Here is a 24,410-nt window from a genome sequence, read left to right as displayed (position 1 = left end):
ACTTGAGAACTTTTTGCTTCAGCAGGGATTACAGGTCTATGCTGCCATGCCTGGCTCAAAGTGTGGTAGCTAGAGACATCAAGTTTTAAAAAATATTTTTAAATTAGTTCTTTGTAGTTACACATAATATTAGGGTTCATTGAGACACAATTATACAAGTGTGGTATATAATTGCTCTATTTCAGTTGCAGTAACTCCCCTTTCCCTTTCTTCTTCTCTTCCCTGTACTCTAATGGATATACATAAAGGGGAAATTCATTGTGGTCTATTCATTTATGCACATAGGAAAGTTAGAGGCCCCAAGATTTCAAAATAGACAGAACATGGAAAACTGGCTAGAAAGCAGAACTACCTAGTATACAAGTCTGCTTTCCAAATTTTTACCACCACTAGTAATACATCTAATTAAAAATCTTTTTTTTAAATTTATTTTTTTAGTTGCAGTTGGACACAATACCTTTATTTCACTTATTTATTTATTTTTTATGTGGTGCTGAGGATCGAATACAGAGTCTCACTCTTGCGAGGTGAGTGCTCAACCGCTGAGCCTCAGCTACAGCCCTTAAAAATCTTTATAATGTAATATACATGAAAATTTTAGAGATAAAAACAAGATTTTGTGTAAAAATTAAACAGGGTTTAGAATTGAGCTTGAATTGAGCACATTGATAGAATAACTGCCATTTTCTAGTGGAGCAATTTAGAATTCAATCATTTGCTTGGATCAATTGTTTCAATGGGGGAGGTTTCTAATGATAACCACTATAAAAAGAATCTAACTCTAAGCTGAACTGCTCTTTATGAATATGATTGTCATTTATACTGTTATGAGAAAGTCTGAAAAAAACTTTTTAAAGGCATATTGGAGAAACATTTCCTACAATAACAGGGAATTCAAAGGGGTCCCTTTTTGGAACACTAAGAACAGTACTACTATTATTAGTGTTTTTGGTTTGGTTACCGAAATATATGAAAAATTCATCTCCATTTAGTGCATACGAAAGTAAAATTATCAAAGAAGACTTCATGGAAGAAGGAATTTTACTGGGCAGTGTGTTGGAGAGAATGGGAAGAATTAGAGAAGTGTCATGAGGGCGAGGGCACTGCAGGCCCAGCGGATGGGGGAGTGAAGCACAGCCTAGGGTGTGCATGAGGGAAAAGAAAATACCATTCAGATGCACATCTAGCGAAGAAGTAGTTTAGCTTAGAGTGTGAGGTAAAAGGAGAAGTGGAGTCACACAGATAGATTATGATTATATCTTTGGTCATTCTGAAGATACAAATGGTGTAATTTCAAAATCCACATACTAATTTACCTTGCTGTAAAAATGAAATTGGTATATGCTGACTGCAAAATTTAAGATAGGCACAAAGTGAAAAGTAAAAGTTCTCTTCTCCTTCATCACTTTTTAAATTTAGAGACAATTATCAGTAACAGGCTTTTGGGTATTAACCTAGATGTTTTCTACCTATTTATTTTATTTTTAAAACCACATGGCAAATTGTAGTGCTGGAAATTACTGATCTCTCTCCTGTCTTCCCTAAGTACATTAAGTCTACCTCTGTGTTATGAATGGCTGCATGGTACTCCATGGAAAGTTATTTTTCTAGTCTCCTGGTCTATATATTGCATTGTCAAGCTTTTGCTCTTAAAAACAATACTTTAAGGGCTGGGATTATGGCCCAGTGGTAGAGCGCTTGCTTAGGACGTGCAAGGCCCTGGGTCCGATCCTCAGCACCAGGTAAAAATAGATAAAATAAAGGTATTGTGTACAACTACAACTAAAAAATAAATATTAAATTAAAAAAAATGCTTTAGCAAAAATAACAAAAAAATGTTATTTCTTTGGCCACTTTGTCCATGTACACAAACATATGTTCAGAAAAATTTCCCCCTTTTGCAAGTAGAACAGCCGAGTCAAAGTATCCGGAGCATGTGAAAGTTCAGAGGGTGTTTCCAAATTGACAAATATTTATAAGTGTGTTTTTCCATCACTCGGTATGAGACTGCTTGTCTCCTTCCCCAATACCCTGAATTTTGTTAAATGTGTAAATATCTGACAAACTGATAATAAAAAATCCCAAGTATCTTGCTATCTTAGCATGCATTCATTTCATGAGGTTAAACATCTTTAAATACAAGTAGATAAGAACATTTCTAACACTTCTAACATTTCTGTATTCACTCTTACTTGTTCTCCTTGGGATTTATGACTCATTGCTGTCATTCTGGTTACCTCTTTTACTTGATTGCTCACATTTTTTTCTCCCCCAACCCTTAGTCAGAATCTCCTCCACAGTACCTATAATTACACCAGTTTCTCTAGCACTCACGGTGAGTGCCATGATCTGCCAAACTCTGCTCTTGTATTTAATGCTCTCTTCTAAAATAACTCACTTTGTCCACTTTAAAAATAAGGGAAATTTATGTCTTACAAATAAGGGAAATTTATGCCTTTAAAAATGCATAGAAAGATTATGAAAGAAATTGGGAATATGGTTATACATATGGTATTAATATATTGAGGAATATCCGAGTTATGAAACCCACTGTCACTTAATTCTACAGTTAATGTATAAAAAGTTTTTTAGTTTGTATTTTTATATGAAGTATGACTATAAACTAATACTTAAAAACACAATAGAGGTCATAAAAAAGTGAAATAAATTATTCTGTGCAATATATTTTTGGCAATATATAACAGAGGAATATGAATTGCTTTATGATTAAAATTGTCTCCAGAAGAATAAATTAACTGTTGTTTGGTTTTCTGACAACTTTTGAATTGCCCATGATTTTGCCAAGATCAGTGCCATTTATCCTAAGAGTGTTCCTTTACTTTCTTTCAGGGAACATGAGTGACATCACTGCTGACAGAGGCAATGGATGAAGCCAACCACTCTGTGGTGTCTGAGTTTGTGTTCCTTGGACTCTCCAATTCATGGGCAACCCAGATCTTCCTCTTCTTCTTTTCCTGTGTGTTCTATGTAGCAAGTCTGATGGGAAACCTTCTCATTGTGCTGACTGTGACCTCTGACCCTCATTTACAGTCCCCCATGTACTTCCTGCTAGCCAACCTTTCCATCATTGATTTGATATTTTGCTCCTCCACAGCTCCCAAGATGATCTATGACATTTTCAGAAAGCACAAAACCATTTCCTTTGGAGGCTGTGTAGTTCAGATCTTTTTTATCCATGCAGTTGGGGGCACAGAGATGGTACTGCTCATAGCCATGGCCTTTGACAGATATGTGGCCATATGTAAACCTCTCCACTACCTGACCATCATGAGCCCACAGAGGTGCATTTTGTTTCTAGTTGCTTCCTGGATTATTGGCTTTATTCATTCAGTGACTCAGTTGGCCTTTGTTATAGACTTGCCTTTCTGTGGGCCAAATGAATTAGATAGCTTTTTTTGTGACCTTCCTCGATTTATAAAACTTGCTTGCATAGAGATCCATACACTGGGATTCATGGTAACTGCCAACAGTGGATTTATTTCTGTGGCCTCCTTTTTAATTCTGATCATCTCTTATGTCTTTATTTTGATGACTGTCCAAAAAAAGTCTTTGGGTGGTTTATCTAAGGCCCTCTCCACTCTGTCAGCTCATGTCACTGTGGTGGTTTTGTTCTTTGGGCCATTAATCTTTTTCTACATGTGGCCATTTCCCACGTCACATCTGGATAAATTCCTTGCCATCTTTGATGCAGTTATCACTCCTTTTCTAAACCCATTCATCTACACTTTTAGAAATAAAGATATGAAGGTGGCAATGAGAAGACTCTGCACTCAGTTTGTAAATTATAATGAAATTTCTTAAGTATATAGATGGTATATGAAACAGCAAAGTAAATTTGAATTTCAGATGAACACATGTTATGTAAGCTATGTTAAATTTAGCCAGAATGCCACCATCTACTAAGTTGTGCTCTGTTTTTTGCTTTCTGCCCATATTTAATTGTGATATAAGTCTGTTAACTGCCTTATAAACAGAATTGAAGATGAAAGGTTGTGGCTACTTCATCTCACTAGTGGGCTTATCTATATATAAGGGTAAGCAGAGTAACTTAAATGTTAAAGGATCCATTTTTAAAGTCAGTATGTAGTTTATTATCTATTATCTATTTTTTCCATTTTAAGTAGATGATCTTACTATAAATATAATATTAATTTTTACTGACTCTGATTTGTCTTACTATTTAGCTGATTTGTTTTCATCTCTTTACTTGTGAGCTATTTATTTGTGAATATGATTTTTTTCAAAGTCCAGTAAGAAGGCAGAAGCCATACCAATTTTTTTTTGAAAAGAGAAATTTTGATGTAAAAAGTTATTAACTAAATGCTCCATTTGTGTAAAAAATAAATGAAATTAATTTATAAAAAAGAGTTGTTAACTAAATATAAAATTGTACTATACAATTTTTGTTGGAAACCATTATTTTGCACTAGGAGCCTACACTAGGCCCTAGCAGGCCAGACCAAACCAGAATGGACTCACTCTGCTCAGTGTTATGCAATTAATCCTAACTTTGAAATGGGCCCATTTTCCAACCAAACCAGACCAAAACAAACCAAAACCAACCCAGGAGATTCCAAACAACCTGAATCAGTGGAACAAGGAAATCTCCTGTTTTAATCCTTTAAGGGAAGTAACTCTACTTTTTGTCTTTGATTCTGATTTCTTCTAGTCTTTTGTGGTATTAAAATCAACTTCCTCTGCTCAGCTCATTAGACATCTATTGTACTGTATAGAATGAGGTTTCACTTGATTTTAGAATCACAAATAAAACCAAATTACAGCTTTAAACAAAATTAGATGTAATTTTGTTTCTGACAGTGAAGTAGTTACTTGAAAAAGAATGAACTCTAAAGTCATAGATGTAGCATTTGTAGGAAGCAAATTTTGCCTTAGAATTATTAAAACTCAAGCCCCCAAACTATTAAATCCTTGAGGAGTGGATGCTGTCTGCTGGTGTCTCTGTTTGAAGGAGGGCCTATGGGACAGGACACAGCCCTGAGGGAGAGGTGCCTCTGGCTGGTGCTGGTATTCTTGAGAAGTGTGTGGGTGGGTTGTGTTCCTCTTATACTGCAACTACCCTGCTACTGCTTTAAAAAGTAACCAAGGCTGCGAGGTGAGGTTTGTGGTTGGGTGAATCTCAGGGGCAGAGAGGATGTCTACTGGAAGTCAACTGGAAGAAGCAAACCCATTCTTCTGCTTCCAGCCTTGCAGTAGCACTTTATCCCCCTCTAAGGGTATGGCTTAAAAAAGGAGGGGATGACAGAAAGAAAGTTGGCAGAGTCCCAGCTCTTTTGAATCAGAAAGAAAATAAGTACCATAGATCTGAAAGATTACATACAGACATGCAGTTACTTAGAAAAGCATTAAACTTACTGTGGATCATAAAGCTTTTGTAATGTAAATTGTACATCATCTTAGAGAGTTCACATTTTAGGAAGTTCAGCTACTGGAAAATTAAGTAATTAGCTCAAGATCTTAAAAGTAATGTATGAGCCAGGCCCAGTGGCACATGCTTGTAATCTCAGTAGCTCCAGAGGCTGAGGTAGGAGGATCATGAATTCAAAGCCAGCCTCAGCAACTTAGCGAGACCCTAAGCAACTTAGTGAGATGCTGTTTCAAAATAAAAGAATGAAACAGGCTGGGGATATGGCTAGGTTTTTGAAAGCCCCTGGATTCAATACCTGGTACCAAAAAAAAAAGTAATATATAAAAGGTCCAAATTTAGAATATAGGTTGATGATCTCCTGGTCTTTTGCTGTCTTTTATCATTTGAGAGCATGTTGCCTTGGTTTGTAAGTATGGTGTCCCAACTGGACTGTTAATTTTTCACTGACATACACCATATATTATTCATTTTGTACATTAAATGTCAAGTAGCAGAATTTCCATAAATGCTCAAGCATGATTTTTCATTTGATTTTTGCTGATATTTTCAGTTCTATTTTTACATTTCTTATTCTATTTAAAAATAAGATCTTTTAATGCTTTTATTAGTGCATTATAGTTGAACAAATAATTATACATAATAGTTGGGTTCATTTTGACATCATCATATGTGTATGGAATTTAATTTCAGTCCCCAGAGTCTCTTCTTTTCCTCTCCTCTTCCCTCTCCTTACTGCCCTTTCTCTCCTCTAATGGTCTTATTTTGGAATAAGTTTAGATTTACAAAAATAGTGTAAAGTTGGTAGAGAGGGTTCCCATAATGCCCTTCACTCAATTTTGGTTTCCCCTAATGTTATCATTTTACTTTTCTCCCAAACTGAGAAAGCAACACTGATACATTACTGTTAACTGAAGTCTGGACTCTCCTCAGATTTTACTAGTTTTCTTTTAATGTCTGTTTTCTGTTCCAAAATTCAATCCTGGATACTACATTATATTTAGTTATCATGTATTCTTAGTATCCTCTGATTTTGATAGTTTCTTTGTCTTATTTTGTTTCTCATGGCTGTGATAGCTTTGAAGAATATTAGTTGGGTACTTTGTAGACTGTCCCTTATTTTGAATTTGTCTGAAGTTTTAGACTTGGGTACTGAGTTTTTGTAAGGAACACCCAAGAGGTGAAGAGAGCTTCTTATTACATGATTTTGGGAAACATAATATTCACATTGGTCAGACTGTAAAGGCACTCTGGATACAGGATTGCTCCGGATCCTCTTCTCTTGCTTCATCTTTGACTCAGTTACTTTTTGCTCCTATCCAGACAGAACTCTTGGCCTCTTTCTCTTTGAGTTTCCTAGTTTTATGCCTTTTAGAATTGATATTTGATAATCTCTTGACAGTTAGTTTCCCCCAGAAATTCTTACTGAAGTATCTTTGGCTGTGTAATCACCTTGGTCAGCTCCTGGCTACCCTATATTTTACCCAGACCCTCTAGCCTAATTCTATTTGAGTGGGCATTTGCATACTGTGTCACAAATCTTTGACCTATAACTGCTAGCATGCCCACATGGATGAATTAACAACTGCTCTCTATACCTTCACATTGGGATCAAGGACAATGGGGGAAGAAAATGTTTTTTTTTTTTTCCTACATTATATTATTTCTAAGGCTGGAACTTGATCACTAAGTAGATCAGTAATTTGCCTTATTTATATTATTTTTTCTATGTGATAAAAGAGTGATTAATAAAATAATGATCACTGGTTCAAAGAATCATTGCCTCATAATGCTCGGAAAGACGCAATAATAGTCATTGCTGATCTTCAGAGAGACATTCATGAAGATGTCATTGCAGCTTTTATTATAGAGCAAGTGTGATATTCGAAAGAGGAGACAACTGCATGTATAGACTAGGACCTCTCAGAACAGATGCTGGCCAGAGTTGGAGCAGTCTGAGAAGTCCTTTTTTTTTAGGCACTAACTTTTATTAGTTAATTCATAAAGACTTCTGGGAAAAGAACTTGGGGATAGGTGAAACTCCAAGAGACTCATGAAAGTGACTATTCTAACCAGTATGTAAGTGTTTAAGAATTTTAACAAGTATTATTTTCCTGGTGTGTTCCGGCTGAATAATAACATTATTAGGATGTATGGGTTTAAGTTGGAGAAGATCATCCAGTTCTTCCAAAATCATATTGTAGTGGCTCTGAAAAACTTGGAGGTAATCTGGGTAATCAGGCATGTAGAAGGTGGTGCATACTCACCTTGGAGTGCTATTCAGTAAGGTGTACACATAGCAACATGGGCTAAGAGGGAAAAAACAATTCAAATGAGATGAATGAGATTATTTTATACATACATCCACAAAAATCAATACATGTCTCACAGTAACACACACAACAATAGGGTATACTTTTTAAAGACCAGAGTGGTTGTCTTTGAGAGAAAGGAATTAGTAATGGGGAATGGAGATTAAAGGTAACAAATAACCCAAAAAACCTAAATGCTGAATGTTTTATCTGATATAAGGATGCTGATTCATAATGGGGTTGGGGTGGGAGCATGGGAGGATTAGATGAACTCAAGATAGAGCAAAGGGGAGGGAGGGTTAGGGAAGGGGGGTGGGGGTAGAATGATGGAATGAGATGGATATCATAACCATAAGTACATGTATGAAGACACGAATGGTGTGACTCTAATTTATGATGGTTGGTGGCAGATCTGGAGTGGCAGTTTGTACCATGGCTTGGTTCAGGATAGGATGAAGATGAAGTTGTTAACCATACCAGGGAAACTTTAGAGATATTAAAAATGCGCTCTATGTATAATATGAATTGTAACGCATTCTGCTCTCATATATAACAAATTAGAATAAAATAATAATTAAAAAGGTAACAAATAAGTAAAAAAAGAGAGACAGAACTCTTTATAAACCAATGCATATAATGTACCATGAGTAGAAAAATATGATTATCTTAATCCTCTGAACACAAGGCAATGATAAATGTTTAAGATTATGGATAACTTAAATACCTTGAGTTGATCCTTACACCACATAGACATGTGAAGACATTACATTGTACCCTATAAGGATGAAATATTATTGTCTGTCAAAAAATAAAAAAGAACAAATCTTATTACTTTCTTTTAATATTTTGAAGTAAACACTTATTTATATTATTTCTCCTTCCAAATGACAAGCATAGTCAAGGGACAATGAATTATTTTGACAACTGGATCCCTTTGTTAAATTCATTAATTATGTTGGTTCACTTGACTGAAGGAAACTGCATAAGTTTCTTTGGAAGTGAACATGAGTTAAATAAAGCCTGAATTTCAAAATGCTTATGACAATGTGTAAAGTTTGAAATTCAATAAAAGTCACAAGACAGTTTTAAAATAACTTTTTTTTGGTAATTTATTATTTCACTTTTTAAATTTATTTATGCATAGAGAAAATTGACATTTATAAGGATATTTAATATGATGTCTATAAAGCTCTTGGGAAATGAGTATAATCAGATTACCTGGAGATATTTTAATTCAACTTGAGAGGACTTAAACTGGCAAACAAAGTGGTAGAGATTGATTTTCTTAACGATTCCAGTGTTACCTTGCCCTCCTGTGACCCATTATCAGCATTTTCCCTTGTTGTTTTGGACATGATGAATGCATTTTTGGAGACAATTTCCTTGGCTAATTGACTTTAGCTTTGCAGTACCAGGTCATTATAGTTTTGTTTGGTCACTGGCCTCCCCAGTGCAGTAATTAGCATTTTTTCATTTATAGAAACATTTGATACACTTCAAAGTAATTGAGATAACAGTCTGTGAATAGCTTTGAAGGAAGCATGGCATGCTCAGAACAGGAAGACATTAAATTATTTTAACTTCAGTGGTGAGGAAGACTCAGGTAACATCTTACTCTTTGCACACATCACTAAGTTGAGGACACGCAGAAGCAGGTGGTGGTGGTGGGGGCAAGATGAGGATCACAGCAGAAAAATAAATATGAACTATTGTGGATATAGAGAAGTAACCTTAATTTTAAACTAGAATTGGGAATGACTTGGAGATCCACAGGTGCAGCTGATGGTTGGTGACAGATCTGGAGTTTGTACCATGGCTTGGTTCGGGATTGGATGAAGATGAAGGTTAAGTTGTTAACCATACCAGGGAACCTTTAGGAAAATTTGTTAGCATTGAAAATACAACAGACACTAGTATGGCAATATGTAAATCAGTGGATGTGTAACTGATGTGATTCTGCAATCTGTATACGGGGTAAAAATGGGAGTTCATAACCCACTTGAATCAAAGTGTGAAATATGATATGTCAAGAACTATGTAATGTTTTGAACAACCAACAATAAAAATTAAAAAAAAAAGAAAATAAGGACAAATATGCTTATCATCTTCCTAACAAGTTTGTTGTCTGCTTTACTTTCTTTAGAGGAGAGCTAAGACATAAAGAAGAGGAAGTTCATTAGATACTAGCGACAAATATACTTAAAAAAATAAAACTCCATTTTTATGGAATCAAGAAGGAAAAAGAATGCCTGAAAACTTGCTTGGAAGAAAAACATTTAGGGACCTAACTTACCTTAAAGTGAAATAATGTGGTGTCAGTTAGAATTAGGTGATGAAAAAATGGAGAAAAAAGTGGGAAACTAGATGTGCAATGTTTAACAGCCAGGAGTCAATCTTTTGGTTCTTGTTTGTGTTTTTAAAACATTTATTATAATTTTTTCTAGGTCAATTCAACGAGAGGTTTGGTGGTGAAATGGGGTGAATAGGCAAAAGGGACAAAGGGATAAAAGATGGATCCTATGAAGAAAATCTAAGGGGATTAAAACTGGAGGGTACAGAGGAGTGACCTTTATTTGATTTTATCAAGTTTAAGGGTATTAAACTCAGATAAATATCTGAGAGAGTTGCTGGCAACTTCTTTGTGCCCACAGGGGGTGAATTAGGTTGGACATTGGCTTCATCAAAAGGATGAAAGATTTTCTTTTTGCAAAGGAGAGTCTTTTGATTATTAAGTTAATAAAAAGCAGGACACCCAGGAAATAAAATGAATTTTAAAACCTGGTTAACTGGGGAAGAACTGACATGTCCTGGATGGAAAAATATAAGAAAGGAACTGATTCAGAATATATTTTTAGTTTTCTTTTAGCTTAATGATTTTATTAATTAGAGATAATGAACAGCTCTTTTCCCCCCTGAAAATTTAAAATGTAAAGTTATCATGAAGCAAATCTAAAATATAGCCTAATTCTATTCAAATGAAGACAGAACTAGAAATCTCAGAGCAGAATATCTATCCCCTGCTGGCAATGATCTTAGGAGGGGATGCGCTCTTTTCCATGAGGGTGCAGGATGCCTTAAAGTTATCAAGTGCCCAGCATCTCCCTCTGGAAGCCATTCAGAGACTGATGCCCAGAGATGGATACTTAGTACTCACGAAATCTGAAGACTCAAGACAAGAGCTGAGTAGGTTTCCAGGTATGGTGATATTTTTCTATTTGTATTATTTTCCCTTTGTTCTTAAGAGCTTATAGAGTGGGTTAAATTTTGCTTTCAGTCCCATTAGTCCTATTCTTAGTTCTAGTTGTCATTCCTGTGAAATGAATAACAGTGCTTCTGTTCATAATCTGTCACTTGCAGCAACCCATCCAAGCTAATCCTCCATAAGTAATGACTCAGATTTAAAAGGCATCACATGTCTTTATTATCAGAACTCTTACATCTTGCGTGGGTAAAATCTCAGTTAAGGAAAGCCATCTGGTAACTTATTTATCTGTCTGTCATAGCTTAACCCTTACCTTAGCAGTGTGAGTGAGTCCAGGACATGCAATATGATAAGCTAAAAGAAGACAGTTCTGGATGCTAATAGAAAATATTTTGGGGCACTGGGCTTTTAAGATTTCACATTTAGCATGTAAAATATGTCTTAATGAATCCAACTATTATTTATAATCATAATGTACCAATGAAAAAGGATTAAACATTTAAATAAATGCCTATTCTGCCACTGCTTCCTCTCTATCATAAATTTCCATCTAATTGACTATCCAGGTCTCTTGTGGCTTTCAATTATTCAATTTCTCTTTGTATTTATTTTCTTCAGTTTTTCATTCATTTATTTCTGGTTTTATTTATTTTTTCTTTCTGATTTTAAAAATGAATTTAATTTTCTAAAAGTGTCCACCTTGCTCTCTGCTCAGGCTCTGTCTTTGTGTAGACTTTACATAGAATCATGTTTTCTCCCTCTGAATGATCTAATAAATCCTCTTTTGGTTTTTCTCTTTTCCTTATAAATTCATTAACAGGCAAGTGCACCATCATTTCTTTTCTTATTCTTATCTGCCTTTTGTTGCTGTCAGAATTTCAATTTGGAGGAACAATTACTTATAATCCTACTTTCTAGTATATTCTCATTGTTCCTACGTCAGGGGAGACTTAATAACATTTTGGTTAGAAGCATATTTTTTCCCTTAGTGATCAAGAGAAATTCTTTTGCTTTGGCTCATTCTTAGAGATGTTTTGATTAGTTTATAGTTCATGATAGGGGTTTGGATACAAATAATAAGATGGTTTATACTGTTCTTACTTAAAATTGTTTTGAAGAAGTCTAGCCAATTATGCTATGTCCATGTATGAATACACTGCATCTATTCTGTTTATATATAATTAAATGCACAAATTAAAAAGTAATAATAGAAGGGAGACCAGTAGAGTACAGCAAGGGGATCAGGTGAAACGAAGAGGGGAGGGAAAGAGAAGATACTAGGGAATGAGATTTTTCACATCATGTTGTGTGCATATATGAATATGTCACAGTCAACCCTACTATTATGTTTAATTATAATGAGCCAATAAGAAAATAAATTGCTACGACAACCTTAGGGTTTTATTTTTTATTCTTATTTTTATATATTAAATTTCTTATTCCATTCATTTATTCCACAAAATTGATATCTAGTTTTTTCATCTTCCTATTATCTCAAATTTCAACACATTGGCAAGCACTTTTGTAAATACTGTATAAATATTTGTTGAATTAATAAGTGAATAAGCCAAGAAATATTCCCAGCATTGTTTTTGAGTTGCTTTTCATTCATTCAGTACAAAGGATTATGATACATGAAACCCACACATAGTGTTTTATAAATATATGTGGGAAGATAAAACCAAGGCATATTTATTAGACAAAATCATTGAAAAATTAAATAGTGTAATAGAAGCTATCAGTACAAGAATTCAGATAAAAGAAGTCAGAATAAACAAGAAGAGACTTTCTGAAGGTGAAAATTAACTTAGTGGCAGGCAGAGTGTTTGGGGCTTCCTGGGTGTTGATGAATTACAGAATTTCTTCAAGTGTTTTTACCCTTTCTGGAGAAGGAAGATCTGTATGTAATACCAGAATTGCATTTTCTATGGTGAAGGCGAATTACACAAAATCAAGGATTTTTGTTAATGGGAGAACATTCGGCCTTTGGCTTTTTGGGATTAGCTTACTTCGCTTAGCATAATATTCTCCAACTCCATCCGTTTACCTGCAAATGCCATAATTTTATTCTCTTTTAAAGCTGAATAATATTCCATTGTGTATATATACCACAGTTTCTTTATCCATTCATGTATTGAAGGGCATCTAGGTTGCTTTCACAGTTTAGTTATTGTGATTTGAGCTGCTATAAACATTGCATCACTATAGTATGCTGATTTCAAGTTATTTGAGTATAGACTTTTTATTTACATACTATTAATATGAATCTTTATTTGCAGACTATTAATATGAACCTCACTAAATCAAGATATACTCTCTTAACTCCAGTGACATTCTTCAGTCCCACTGATTTTATTTTATTTTTATTTTTTTAAATTTTTATTGTTGGTTGAGTCCCACTGATTTATTTCTTCATTCAACTGGTGTGAAGCACTTATGTGACTGTTAGTCACTGTTGGTGATTGTGGTGGTAGTGGGAGCTGCACATGTGGACCAGACAGATTCCTGTACCCAAGAAGCTATATTTTAACTGGAGAGATGGATGTTTATATAATCATGAGAGGCAAAGCAAAATAAATGCTAGTAGTACAGATAGCATATAGAGATTTAGGCAGATTGGGAAGATCTCACAAATGAGGGAGTTTTAGCTGGGAAAAAAGAACTTTGAAAATTGGATTCTGTGAGAATAGAATGAGAGAAAATCTGAAAGTTGAAGAAAGAAGAGAAACACTTGTAGTTCATTTGAGCAATATATACAGTAGAACAGAGACTTTAAAAACTCTATGCTGTGTATGAGTAATTGTGACATGGTTCATATGACTGGTTGAAATCTGTCCATTCATAAGAAGTCAAAGTCTAAAGTATTTGAAGATGACCTTAGATGTCATCCAGGTAGAAGAACAGACTGGGCAGGAGGAAATAGAAAGTATCCATGTAATGCTAAACAAAAGCAGAAGGGAAATAGGTCTAGAGATGGAACTAACTTAGTAGTAGCAGTTTTGAAAATCATAATGCTATTTAGGAGCTAGCTATCCCTCTAAGTAGATACCAGTGTAAATGTGATGAAGTTATTTTGCTGTGTGAGTTGTTAACAGGAGAATTATTTCCATGGTTAGAGGCTTGCTTTCTTGAGTACTAATACTTGTGCATTTCTTTCTTCCCTTAGGGCACATGAAAACTGATGCTGTTCTCTGAGGCAATGGATGGAAGGAATCATTCTGTAGTATCAGAGTTTGTGTTCCTGGGACTCACTAATTCATGGGATATTCAGTTTTTCCTTCTTGTTTTCTCCTTGTTGTTCTACTTTTCAAGCATAATGGGAAACCTTGTCATTGTGTTCACTGTAACCTTGGATGCTCACCTGCACTCCCCCATGTATTTCTTCCTGGCTAACCTCTCAGTCATTGATATGGTGTTTTGCTCAATCACAGCTCCTAAGATGATTTGTGATATTTTCAAGAAGCACAAAACCATCTCATTTTGGGGATGTATTACCCAGATCTTCTTTAGTCATGCTGTTGGGGCTACTGAGATGGTGCTGCTCATAGCTATGGCCTTTGATAGATACGTGGCCATATGCAAGCCTCTGCACTACCTGACCATCATGAGTCCAAAAATGTGTATATACTTTTTAGTAACTTCCTGGATCATTGGAGTTATCCACTCATCAGTCCAATTAGTTTTTGTGGTAGATTTACCTTTCTGTGGCCCTAATATATTTGACAGCTTTTACTGTGACCTTCCCCGGCTCCTCAGACTTGCTTGCAAAAACACTCAAGAACTTGAGTTCATGGTCACTGTCAACAGCGGACTCATTTCTGTGGGCTCCTTTGTTGTGCTAGTCATTTCCTATATTTTCATTCTGTTCACTGTTTGGAAACACTCTCCTGGTGGTCTATCCAAGGCCCTCTCTACTCTGTCAGCTCATGTCACTGTGGTTGTCTTGTTCTTTGGACCACTCATGTTTTTCTACACATGGCCTTCTCCCACATCACACCTGGATAAATATCTTGCTATTTTTGATGCATTTATTACTCCTTTTCTAAATCCAGTTATCTATACATTCAGGAATAAAGACATGAAAGTGGCAATGAGGAAACTATGGAGCCGTCTTATGCATTATAGAAAGATTTCATAAATGGATTGCCTATGAAGGCGTGGAACTATAGATTCTCCCTCATGGTAGTTGCAGAAAAGACACTATGCAATTTCAGAGAAACATTGAAGATTTATGCCATGTTATATGAACAGAAATTTACTAACTACTAAGTATCTATTTTACCATTAAATTAGAAGTGATGTTATTGTTTGACACTCTGTACATTAAAGTGTTAAAAATAAAATCATATGTCTTTTGTAATCTACCATGTTGAAAGTCTATACTCTAGGAAGGTGTCACGTAATTGAGCAGATAATAAATAATATTTTATCTTTTTCCTATATTGGATAGATTAGTCTATTGATAGACAAACTATGTTCTATGATCTTTAATCTGCTTATTACCTATTTTGATTTCAATTCTTTTATTCCTAATGTTTTTTTTTTTTTTTTTTTTGCTTTTTACTGCCCCAGTGTGTACATCTTTTTCTTCTTTATCAGGCTCCTCTGTCTCACAGTTTCGGAAATTATTATTTGTATATGTAGACTATTAGAATTTAAAATTGGAATGAATTACTGACAATATTTTTTCTGATCTCTTCAAGTTATATATGCTAAAAAAAAAAAAGAAGAGAAACGGATGTGATTTGTCCAAGAGCACATCATTAGAAATCATCAGGGAGAACTAAGCACTAGAAATTGAGTCTGCTTATTAGGTAATCAATCAGTGCCCTTTCACTTTAAAATCAATTTTGTGTTTGAATTTATGCTCACAGTTCACTCTTAAAGTGGTGCTGGGGATTGAACCCAATGCTTCATGTATGATAGACAAGAACTCTACCACCAAGCCACAACCCCAGCCCTACTCTTAAACAGTTTTTGTAGGCTTAATTTTGAGTAATAGAGCTTTATATACCTCTTTTTTTATTCCTTCCTCTAAGTTGTCATTAGAATTTCTTTATCATTCCTAAATCTTTCCCTAATTTCTACCACTACATTTCTTTGTTCAAGACTTACCAAAGCTGAATTTTAAGCCATTGTTTAATTACAAAAAGTTTAACCCTCACTACTAAGTAGTATCCTTTTGTCTATAGTTGTGTTTATGGGGATGCTAGATTAAAATTTACTATATGGGCATGAATGCCCCCTGAGTAACAAAGTTAATGGTGCTTCCTTATCCCTATAAATTATCAATATTTAATCTATTTTGAATTTATATATGGTAAGGAAAGGCTTGCATTTACTTTTTCTCTGTTCCATTTCTTTCCTTTGAATTGAAGCAATGTATTTTAATACATTAAATTATTATATATTTTGGGACCTATTTCTGGAACTATTTTATCAGCTGTTCTATTTGTCTATTGTTTTGTCCAAACCGTACTCTTTTTTTTTGCAGGTCAGATAAAATAATTTAATAAATAATATTCCAAATAAATATATAATAAAATTATGAAACAAAAATGTCAAGAATGGGCAATTAATCATAAAGTTTTAGTATAGGAGAAGGGCATTAGCTATTCACATTTAGGATTCAGGGGCTAAGAAATCAAGTACTTAACTTCCTCACATGTCCTTGCCGACATATTCTTTTCTTGGTTGGCTTCTGAAAATGGTTAAGCAACCACTCTGTCCACCTATAGACCCCTGGAAAGAGGCCCATCCAAGCTAAGCCCTAGCACAAGTCCGTACAAAAGTCCATTCCAGATCACCCACCCAGGCAGAACAAGAATCTTTCCTCTTTCCCTTTTTACCTTCCTGTGCCCATAAACTCTTATTTCGTCTCAAACACAGTTACTATAAGATGTTTTATTTCATTGAAAAAAATCTGAACAAAGAACCAAATTTAACCCTTAAAAGTGAGGGGAAGAGGGAGGGTAAGAGTGCATTGTCCATACTGGTTCTGCCACTATCTTATCTCTGACTCTGAGGCCCTATGAGAATTCCCCAAGAGAATTCTGCTAAGCCTCTTTTTTGGCCTTGATAGTAGCTGCTTTCTGGCTTACAGACTGCTGAAATCTTGAGAGCGTCCATGGCAATTATTAAAAATGTGTGAATAAACAGAATGCCTAGAAACTGGATTTTTGGCAATAATACTTCAACTATGAAAGAAAATAAATAATTTATAAAAAATCATTCTAATATGTAGAAAAATATTTCAATTCTCTGGGACCAAGACCTCCCCCTTATTTACATTTCCAAAGCCATTGAGTGAACCCAGAACTGACCAGGGAGCACTGAGGCAGGGTCTTCTCTGTGGGGTATGCCAGTATCATACTAGATAATTAGATGAAGACAAAACCGAAGGTCATTTGCTCATTTTGTGAGAGGACAGGGAAATCCAGGAGGCAAAACAAACAAGACTGAGTGTTGGATTAGTTTCAACTCCTCATAAGCCCTAAAATAGAATTTGAACTCTTGGAGCAATGTCCTGTGTCCTTGAGAACCAGGTTTAAGCAAGTTACTGTACTGAATGATTTGTTGCCATAGAGTGGAGAAATCATTCTTTTTCGTTTCTCTTATCCTCAAAAATCCAAGTGGTTTGGATAGTTCATGGATTGGTTAGGGAAAGTACAAAAGTATTCAAGTGAAAAGGGTCATATGGAGAGAGCACTACATTAACTTCTTGGCCTCAGAGAAGCTTTTTTTTAAAAAAATTATTTACTTATTCTAATTTGTTATACATGACAGCAGAATGCATTTCAATTTATAGTACACATATAGAGCACAATTTTTCATGACTCTGGTTGTACACAAAATAGAGTCATACCAATTGTATCTTCATACATGTACTTATGGTAATTATGTCCATCTCATTCCGCCAACTTTCCTACGCCCATGCCTCCTCCTTTGCCCTCCCTTCCTTTGCCTTGTCTAAAGTTCCTCCATTCCTCCCATGCTGCCTCCCCACCATTCCCATTATGGATCAGCATCCACATATCAGAGAAAACATTCGGCCTTTGGTTTTTAGAGATTGGCTTACTTCACTTAGCATGATATTCTACAATTCCATCCATTTACCTGCAAATGCCATAATTTTATTCTTTTTTAAAGCTGAGTAAATCCCATTGTGTATATATACCACAATTTCTTTATCCATTCATGTATTGAAGGGCATCTAGGTTGGTTCCACAGTTTAGCTATTGTGAATTGTGCTGCTGTAAACATTGATGTGGCTGTGTTCCTGTAGTATGCTGTTTTTAAGTCCTTTGGGTATGGACCGAGGAGTGGGATAGCTGGGTCAAATGGTGGTTCCATTTCAAGTTTTCCAAGGATTCTCCATACTGTTTTCCATATTGGTTGCACCCATTTGCAGTCTTACTAGCAATGTATGAGTGTGCCTTTTCCCTACATCCTCACCAAAATTATTGTTGTTTGGATTCTTAATAGTTGCCATTCTGACTAGAGTGAGATGAAATTTTAGAGTAGTTTTGGTTTGCATTTCTCTAATTGCTAGAGAGGTTGAACATTTTTTCATATATTTGTTAACTGATTATATGTTATCTTCTGAGAAGTGTCTGTTCATTTCCTTAGCCCATTAATTGATTGGGTTATTTGTTTTTTTGGTGTTAAGATTTTTGAGTTCTTTATGTATCTTAGAGATTAGTGCTATATCTGATGTATGTGTGGTAAAAATTTGCTCTCTTCACCTCACTGATTGTTTTTCTGCTGAGATTTTTTTTTTAGTTTGAATCCATCCCATTTATTGATTCTTGATTTTATTTCTTGTGCTATAAGAGTCTTAGCATTTTCTTCACATATTCCACTGATCTATTAAGGACGTCGAGGCCTAATCCAATATGATGGAGATTTGGGCCTACTTTTTCTTCTATTAGGCACAGGGTCTCTGGCTTAATTTCCAGGTTCTTGATCCACTTTGAGTTGAGTTTTGTGCATGGTGAGAGATAGGGGCTTAGTTTCATTTTGCTGCATATAGATTTCCAGTTTTCCCAGCACTATTTGTTGAAGAGGCTATCTTTTCTCCAATGTATGTTTTTGGAGTCTTTGTCCAATATGAGATAACTGTATTTATGTGGGTTTGTCTCTGTGTCCTTATTCTGTACCATTCGTCTATAAGTCTATTTTGGTGCCAATACAATGCTGTTTTTGTTACTATCACTCTGTAGTATAGTTTAAGGTCTGGTATAGTAATGCTACCTGCTTCACTCTTCTTGCTAAGGATTGTTTTGGCTATTCTGGGTCTCTTATTTTTTTCAGATGAATTTCATGACTGCTTTTTCTATTTCTATAAGGAATGTCATTGGGATTTTGATTGGAATTGCATTAAATCTGTATAGTGCTTTTGGTAGTATGGTCATTTTGACAATATTAATTTTGCCTAGCCAAGAAAAAGGGAGATCTTTCCATCTTCTAAGGTCTTCTTTGTTGGGAGTCATCCCGGCTCCAAAGACTAACTTCCCCATCCCCCAAAAAGAGCCATCCAATGGTGAGCCCTGCTGGCTCACATGATTCTGCCATCCAATGGTGAGCCCTGCTGGCTCACATGATCCTTACCCACCAATCAGACTAGCCCTGCTGGCTCACATGATCCTTACCCACCAATCAGAAAGCATCCCATGCCAACTGTAAAACCGTTCAACCATTAAACTGTCATAACTGTCAGATCATCCCCAGCTCTATAAACATGCAGAGCTGCCTCAATAAACTGGCATTTTCTCCGACAGCAAGCCTTGATAATTCTTTCATTCTTTGATTTCTTTCTTTAGCTTCTGTAGTTTTCTTTGTAGAGGTCTTTCACCTCAGAGAAGCTTTTGAGGTAACTCATCTGCCAAATACCAATGAGGATAAGGATGACATTCTGAGTGATGGAGGACCACGGGACCCTCTGGTTGGTGCTCTCACTGGTTAGATGGAAGCCCTCTTCAGGATACTTCTGGTAATCCTCCTTCTGGATCTGTTCCACTTGATCAAGAAACTGGCAGCCATGGAGTCACATTACTGTCAGTTTATCCTTAGCTGCAAACTCAGGATAGGTGTTGGTATGCTGTCCAATCAGGACGTCCAGGGACACATGCTTTTTGCCACCAGAGAAGAGGGCCATTCTGGTGGAGTTGGAGGGCAGACAGATCTGATGTTCACTGGGGGTGTGGTAGGTGAACATGGAGCGGGTATAGGAGCCCCAATGCCAGGACAGTACCACCTTGCCTTCAGGGTCCCTCACCTCCACCTGTATGCCAGGTCAGCAGAAGGAAGAACTTTTGCTTGCACTGCAACTGGGTTCTATAACTGCTGATGTCCATGGTCTCATTGAGGATTTCCTGGATGAAGCAACACTTCTCTGTCTCATGGATGGGGAAGTAGAGCACTTGAACACCACTACCAGTAAGGCTGGCAACCCCCTAGCTTAGACACAAGCCTTCACACCTGGTCCCCGGGCTCACGCGCAAGGTTCGGGCTGCTCTGCGCTTGCTCACTGCTTGGAGTGTCGCACAGCGGGACAGCCGAACTTTACTCTTGAGGACAGTGGACTTACGGTAAGTGTAACATCTGGAAAGGTCAGCCTACCAACTTCCTATTTATACTTTTCTTAGTAATTTTTAAATTATCTTTTAAAATTAACACGTATTATTTGTACATATTATTGGAATTCGTTGTAACATTTCCATACATGCAGGTAGCTTGATGATACTTCCTTTTTGTGAGAAACGTGATTGGTGAATTGTGTACGCTGCTTAATTAATTCACATTAAAATCATTATGCTTCTTTCTCAGACAGGTAAATTTCAAATATTTCAGAAAACAGAAAATGGAATATTAGTAAAATAGTGTGAAAGTTCTCTTTGTCTAAAAATTGTGCAGTAACTTGGTTACTAAAGATTGGAAAGAACCCTATTGATTGAAGTTTTCTTTTTACGTTTGATGGCATTATGATTGTTTCTTGTAGTTTGTAAGCTAGGGGAAGGAACAACCGATATGACTCACATAGTACTTCTCATGATCCAGACATTTTTGTAAGTGATTTACTTTGAATTTTTTGTAGCACATTCTTTCATTATCCACAATACAGAGAAAGAGTCTGGGGTGCAGAGATACTAACTACCCTCAAGGTCTATTAGGTTAGACTCAAAGTCTGGCAGTTTGAATTTAGGATCTGCTATCATAATTCCTGCACTTCAGTGATTCTTTGGTAATTAAGATGTCAGAAGAATTTTTTTTTTTACTTGAAAGCATTTTCTTCATATATTTCACTGATCTTTGAAGGGGAGGGAGGAGGGATGTGATAATGAAAGAATAGTGGAATGAATCTGACCAATTATTCCTGTGTATGTACATGAATATACCACAACCATCATGTGAATCTCACCATCATGTATATATCCACAATTAAAAAAAACTATAAGTGAATAGAAGAAAGATAATTAGAGTAGAGAGAGGGGAACAACGGGAGGGAAAGGGGTAGAACTGGGGACTGAATTAGAACAAATTATATTATATAATTATACAAATTATATATCATAATTTTGTCAAAATGAATTCTAATGTTATGTATAATTAAAAAAGAACTAATAAAGGAAAAAAGAATGCTATCCCTATTTATGGGTCTTCCTCTGGTGACCTCATCACCACCAAAGCCCCAAATTTATGGGTCAGCTTACAAATAGTTATTATTTATATATAATCAACTACGTATTTTGTTTTATGCACTCACTACTATCAGGGAAGTTGAAAATTTCTGGAGTTTCCCTAATAGGTTGTAGAGAGAAAAAGTAAAGGCTCAGAAAGATATTTGAGTGGATTCAGTATGCATAACCTATATAGATAATCCTTAACTCTACTCTTCTGGAAAGGGGTGGAAGACATGGTATTACCAAGTCTGCTGTGATAAAAATACTGTGCAACAGCTTCATAATTCTACTGCCCAAAGGTACCTATGGCCATTTATTTGCATCATCAAATGTCAGGAAAAAAGAAATAGCACATCATTTAAAGACTTTTGGACTCAGAGTTGACATTGGACTTATATTCCTAAGGGTTCATCATTGCCCTCTGGTTTGAGTGGAAGCATATAGGAATTATGTAATACATGGAGTCCTAGTTTTGATCAAATGTATATTGGGTTCACCAAATGACAACCCCAGTGATGAGGGTCACACCATTACCTGAATGTATAATTGGAATGTATGTACTTGGAAGTTGGTTCAACTTCCACAATCTTTTCTTGCCCTGTGAGTTATAGTTGTTATATTGATGAAGGCACTGAAAATTTTCCATTCCTGGGCTAAGATAGTGTTTCAAAATTTCTCTTGCATTTTTTATGGCAGTGGTGGTAAAAAGATACCCGCAAAGTATGGGAATGATGATCTCTGTCTTATCTGTACTTAATTCAGTAGTGTGTCCCCCTATAGAAATTAGACAGTTCCAAGAGAATGACAATGAACCATTGTAAATGCAACCCATGAGTAATCTTAATTGCAGCTTCTGTGCTAAAGGTGGTATTTTTGCTGGAGTCATTTAACATAGTCTTGAATGTATGATATGTGACTGCTGATCTAGTAAACTTTCTTTTACATTTCTTTCGGAAGGGAGAATTAGAAATAGCATTTACTTGGAATGGACCTACATATACATTTACAGTTTTATCCTTTGTAACAATATAGTCTGGAAAGACCTGGACCATTTGAGTGTTTTAAACCACTATAATGGTCCATTATCTTAAGATAGCATTCTTCAAAACCCGGTAAATAAGATTTGGCCAGTATTGGATGCTTTGGTAATATATATGTGCTCTCAAAGGAGCAAATAAGTTCTATGAAGAATTATTAAATTGTCACATCACTAAAAATTTTAGGAGTTTAGTTTGGAGCATGTCAGGACATTGTTTTCAAAGTAAAGGAAAATTATCGCATCTTCTGTCTTCCAACACTGAATAGGAAGCACTATGCCAGGTAGGTTTCTTTGGAGGAAGACTATTCTATAATCAGGAATACCACTCCAACCTATGTACTAGAGGATATGAAAGGCTGACATACTTGAGTGGGGTACAGATATGCAAAAATATATAAATTCTTTGCAGTGGGTCAAGATTCTGTGAAAATAGCCTTGTTGTGTAGGCCATACTATCTGGCATACTCTGTGGTATTAGAAAAATTGGTGGAGAGAAGAGAAAAGATGTTTATTGCCAAGCACCAGTTGGATTATTACAACAAAAATCTGTATGGGCTTGAGCAACCACTTTCCTAAGTATTACAGAGTAATATGTAGACAGAGGATGCCACCACACATAATACTATACCAAGGACCAACATTAAAGAAATGGAGGTATGAGAGTTAGCTTATGACCATTACGTCTACTGTTCCCAGTAATAGAATCTGCTGGTCTAATAGAGCAGAGATGGCTCATTTCACACGAAGCTGAAGCACCTGCTTGGAAATGATATTTTGAGAATAGGATGAATTCTCTAGGTTACTCTATAGATAATAAATCAGTAATTATCATTTGATACTGTGTCTCCATTAGATTGTATATATAGGTTCAGAAAACAAGGTATAATTGGGAACTTAAGCCTCACATCCTTGAAACTTTGGACATTATGTGTATAGAAGTCCTGATTTTCACAGTTAGATGGAGCTTTTGTACCACAGACACGAGTCCCATTAAAATGTGGTTAATGGAAATTGCTCAGCAAAGTCAAGCTGCTTCTGCCAAGAACAAACAGACAAAATGAGCAACCATCATCTTAGCAGGGACAGTTGCTCATTAGGAAGAAGTAAGGCTGTTATCAGAGTAAGGAAAACACAGTTTGGCACTAATTGATCTACACAGGTGACTTTTAGTACTTCCTTAACCAACTGTGATGGTAAATGGGCCGCTACAACAGCCAGGGCTTGGGAAGTACATAGTGTACAGTGGTTTAGCGTACTCATGGGTAACTGTCTAAATGAACTTATGAGCCAAGTAGGTTAGATTTTGCCAGCTGAGGACTCTAGCCTGTACAGGATAGGAGGCATATGAGCGCCAGATGTGATTTCAAGATTCACTTTAGCAGCAAGTATTGTAACTCATCCCATTAACTTTTCTTATAATATGCCTTTATGTTACGAGATGTATCTAAATCCTGAATGAGCCTTTCCCAGAACTCAGGTGAAGCATAAAGATGCAAATGGCTCCAGGGTGGAATTCATGTATGCTGTGTTGTGCTACTCAGATTCCCTCCTTAGGTCAGAAGGGTTCAGTCCCCCAGCTGGTGGAAGCACTATTGTCTTATGTCTCTAATCAATCTTCCCTCTTTGGCATAGTCTTTGCTAGGGAGACCTGACTTATCTAAGGCTATGCCCTCATTTTGTGGTAATTTTGGTTGTTAGTAGTCCACTTGGAACAATTATCATAGGTCTTCCCAAGTGTAGAACTTTCTGAAAGGGAGATGAAACTATATTA

The 24,410-nt window shown here is 35.9% G+C and overlaps 2 protein-coding genes and 1 pseudogene across 2 annotated transcripts; 2 read left to right on the top strand and 1 right to left on the bottom strand.

Annotated features, from left to right (window-relative positions):
• Positions 1-2,865: 2,865 nt before the first annotated feature.
• On the top strand, positions 2,866-3,822 carry LOC114084935 (olfactory receptor 4F6). Its single transcript, XM_027926054.2, has one exon. The coding sequence runs from the start codon at positions 2,884-2,886 to the stop codon at positions 3,820-3,822; it is 939 nt and encodes a 312-aa protein (XP_027781855.2). The 5' UTR covers positions 2,866-2,883.
• A 10,280-nt stretch (positions 3,823-14,102) lies between these two features.
• LOC114084951 (olfactory receptor 4F15) lies at positions 14,103-15,056 on the top strand. The gene has a single exon (XM_027926076.2). It carries the CDS (start codon positions 14,118-14,120, stop codon positions 15,054-15,056), a length of 939 nt encoding a protein of 312 aa, XP_027781877.2. The 5' UTR covers positions 14,103-14,117.
• A 4,680-nt stretch (positions 15,057-19,736) lies between these two features.
• On the bottom strand, positions 19,737-23,899 carry LOC114084762 (transmembrane emp24 domain-containing protein 4 pseudogene; annotated as a pseudogene).
• Between the last annotated feature and the right edge of the window lie 511 nt (positions 23,900-24,410).

The sequence above is a fragment of the Marmota flaviventris genome, chromosome 2, assembly GCF_047511675.1.
Source record: "Marmota flaviventris isolate mMarFla1 chromosome 2, mMarFla1.hap1, whole genome shotgun sequence".
NCBI classification, from domain to species: domain Eukaryota; kingdom Metazoa; phylum Chordata; class Mammalia; order Rodentia; family Sciuridae; genus Marmota; species Marmota flaviventris.
The sequence above is the reverse complement of the archived record's forward strand: the minus strand, read 5'-3'. Positions and strand labels throughout refer to the sequence as shown.

Coding starts and splice junctions, on each gene's coding strand:
- LOC114084951 (XM_027926076.2), top strand. CDS start 14,118: ATGGATGGAAGGAATCATTCTGTAGTATCAGAGTTTGTGTTCCTGGGA.
- LOC114084935 (XM_027926054.2), top strand. CDS start 2,884: ATGGATGAAGCCAACCACTCTGTGGTGTCTGAGTTTGTGTTCCTTGGA.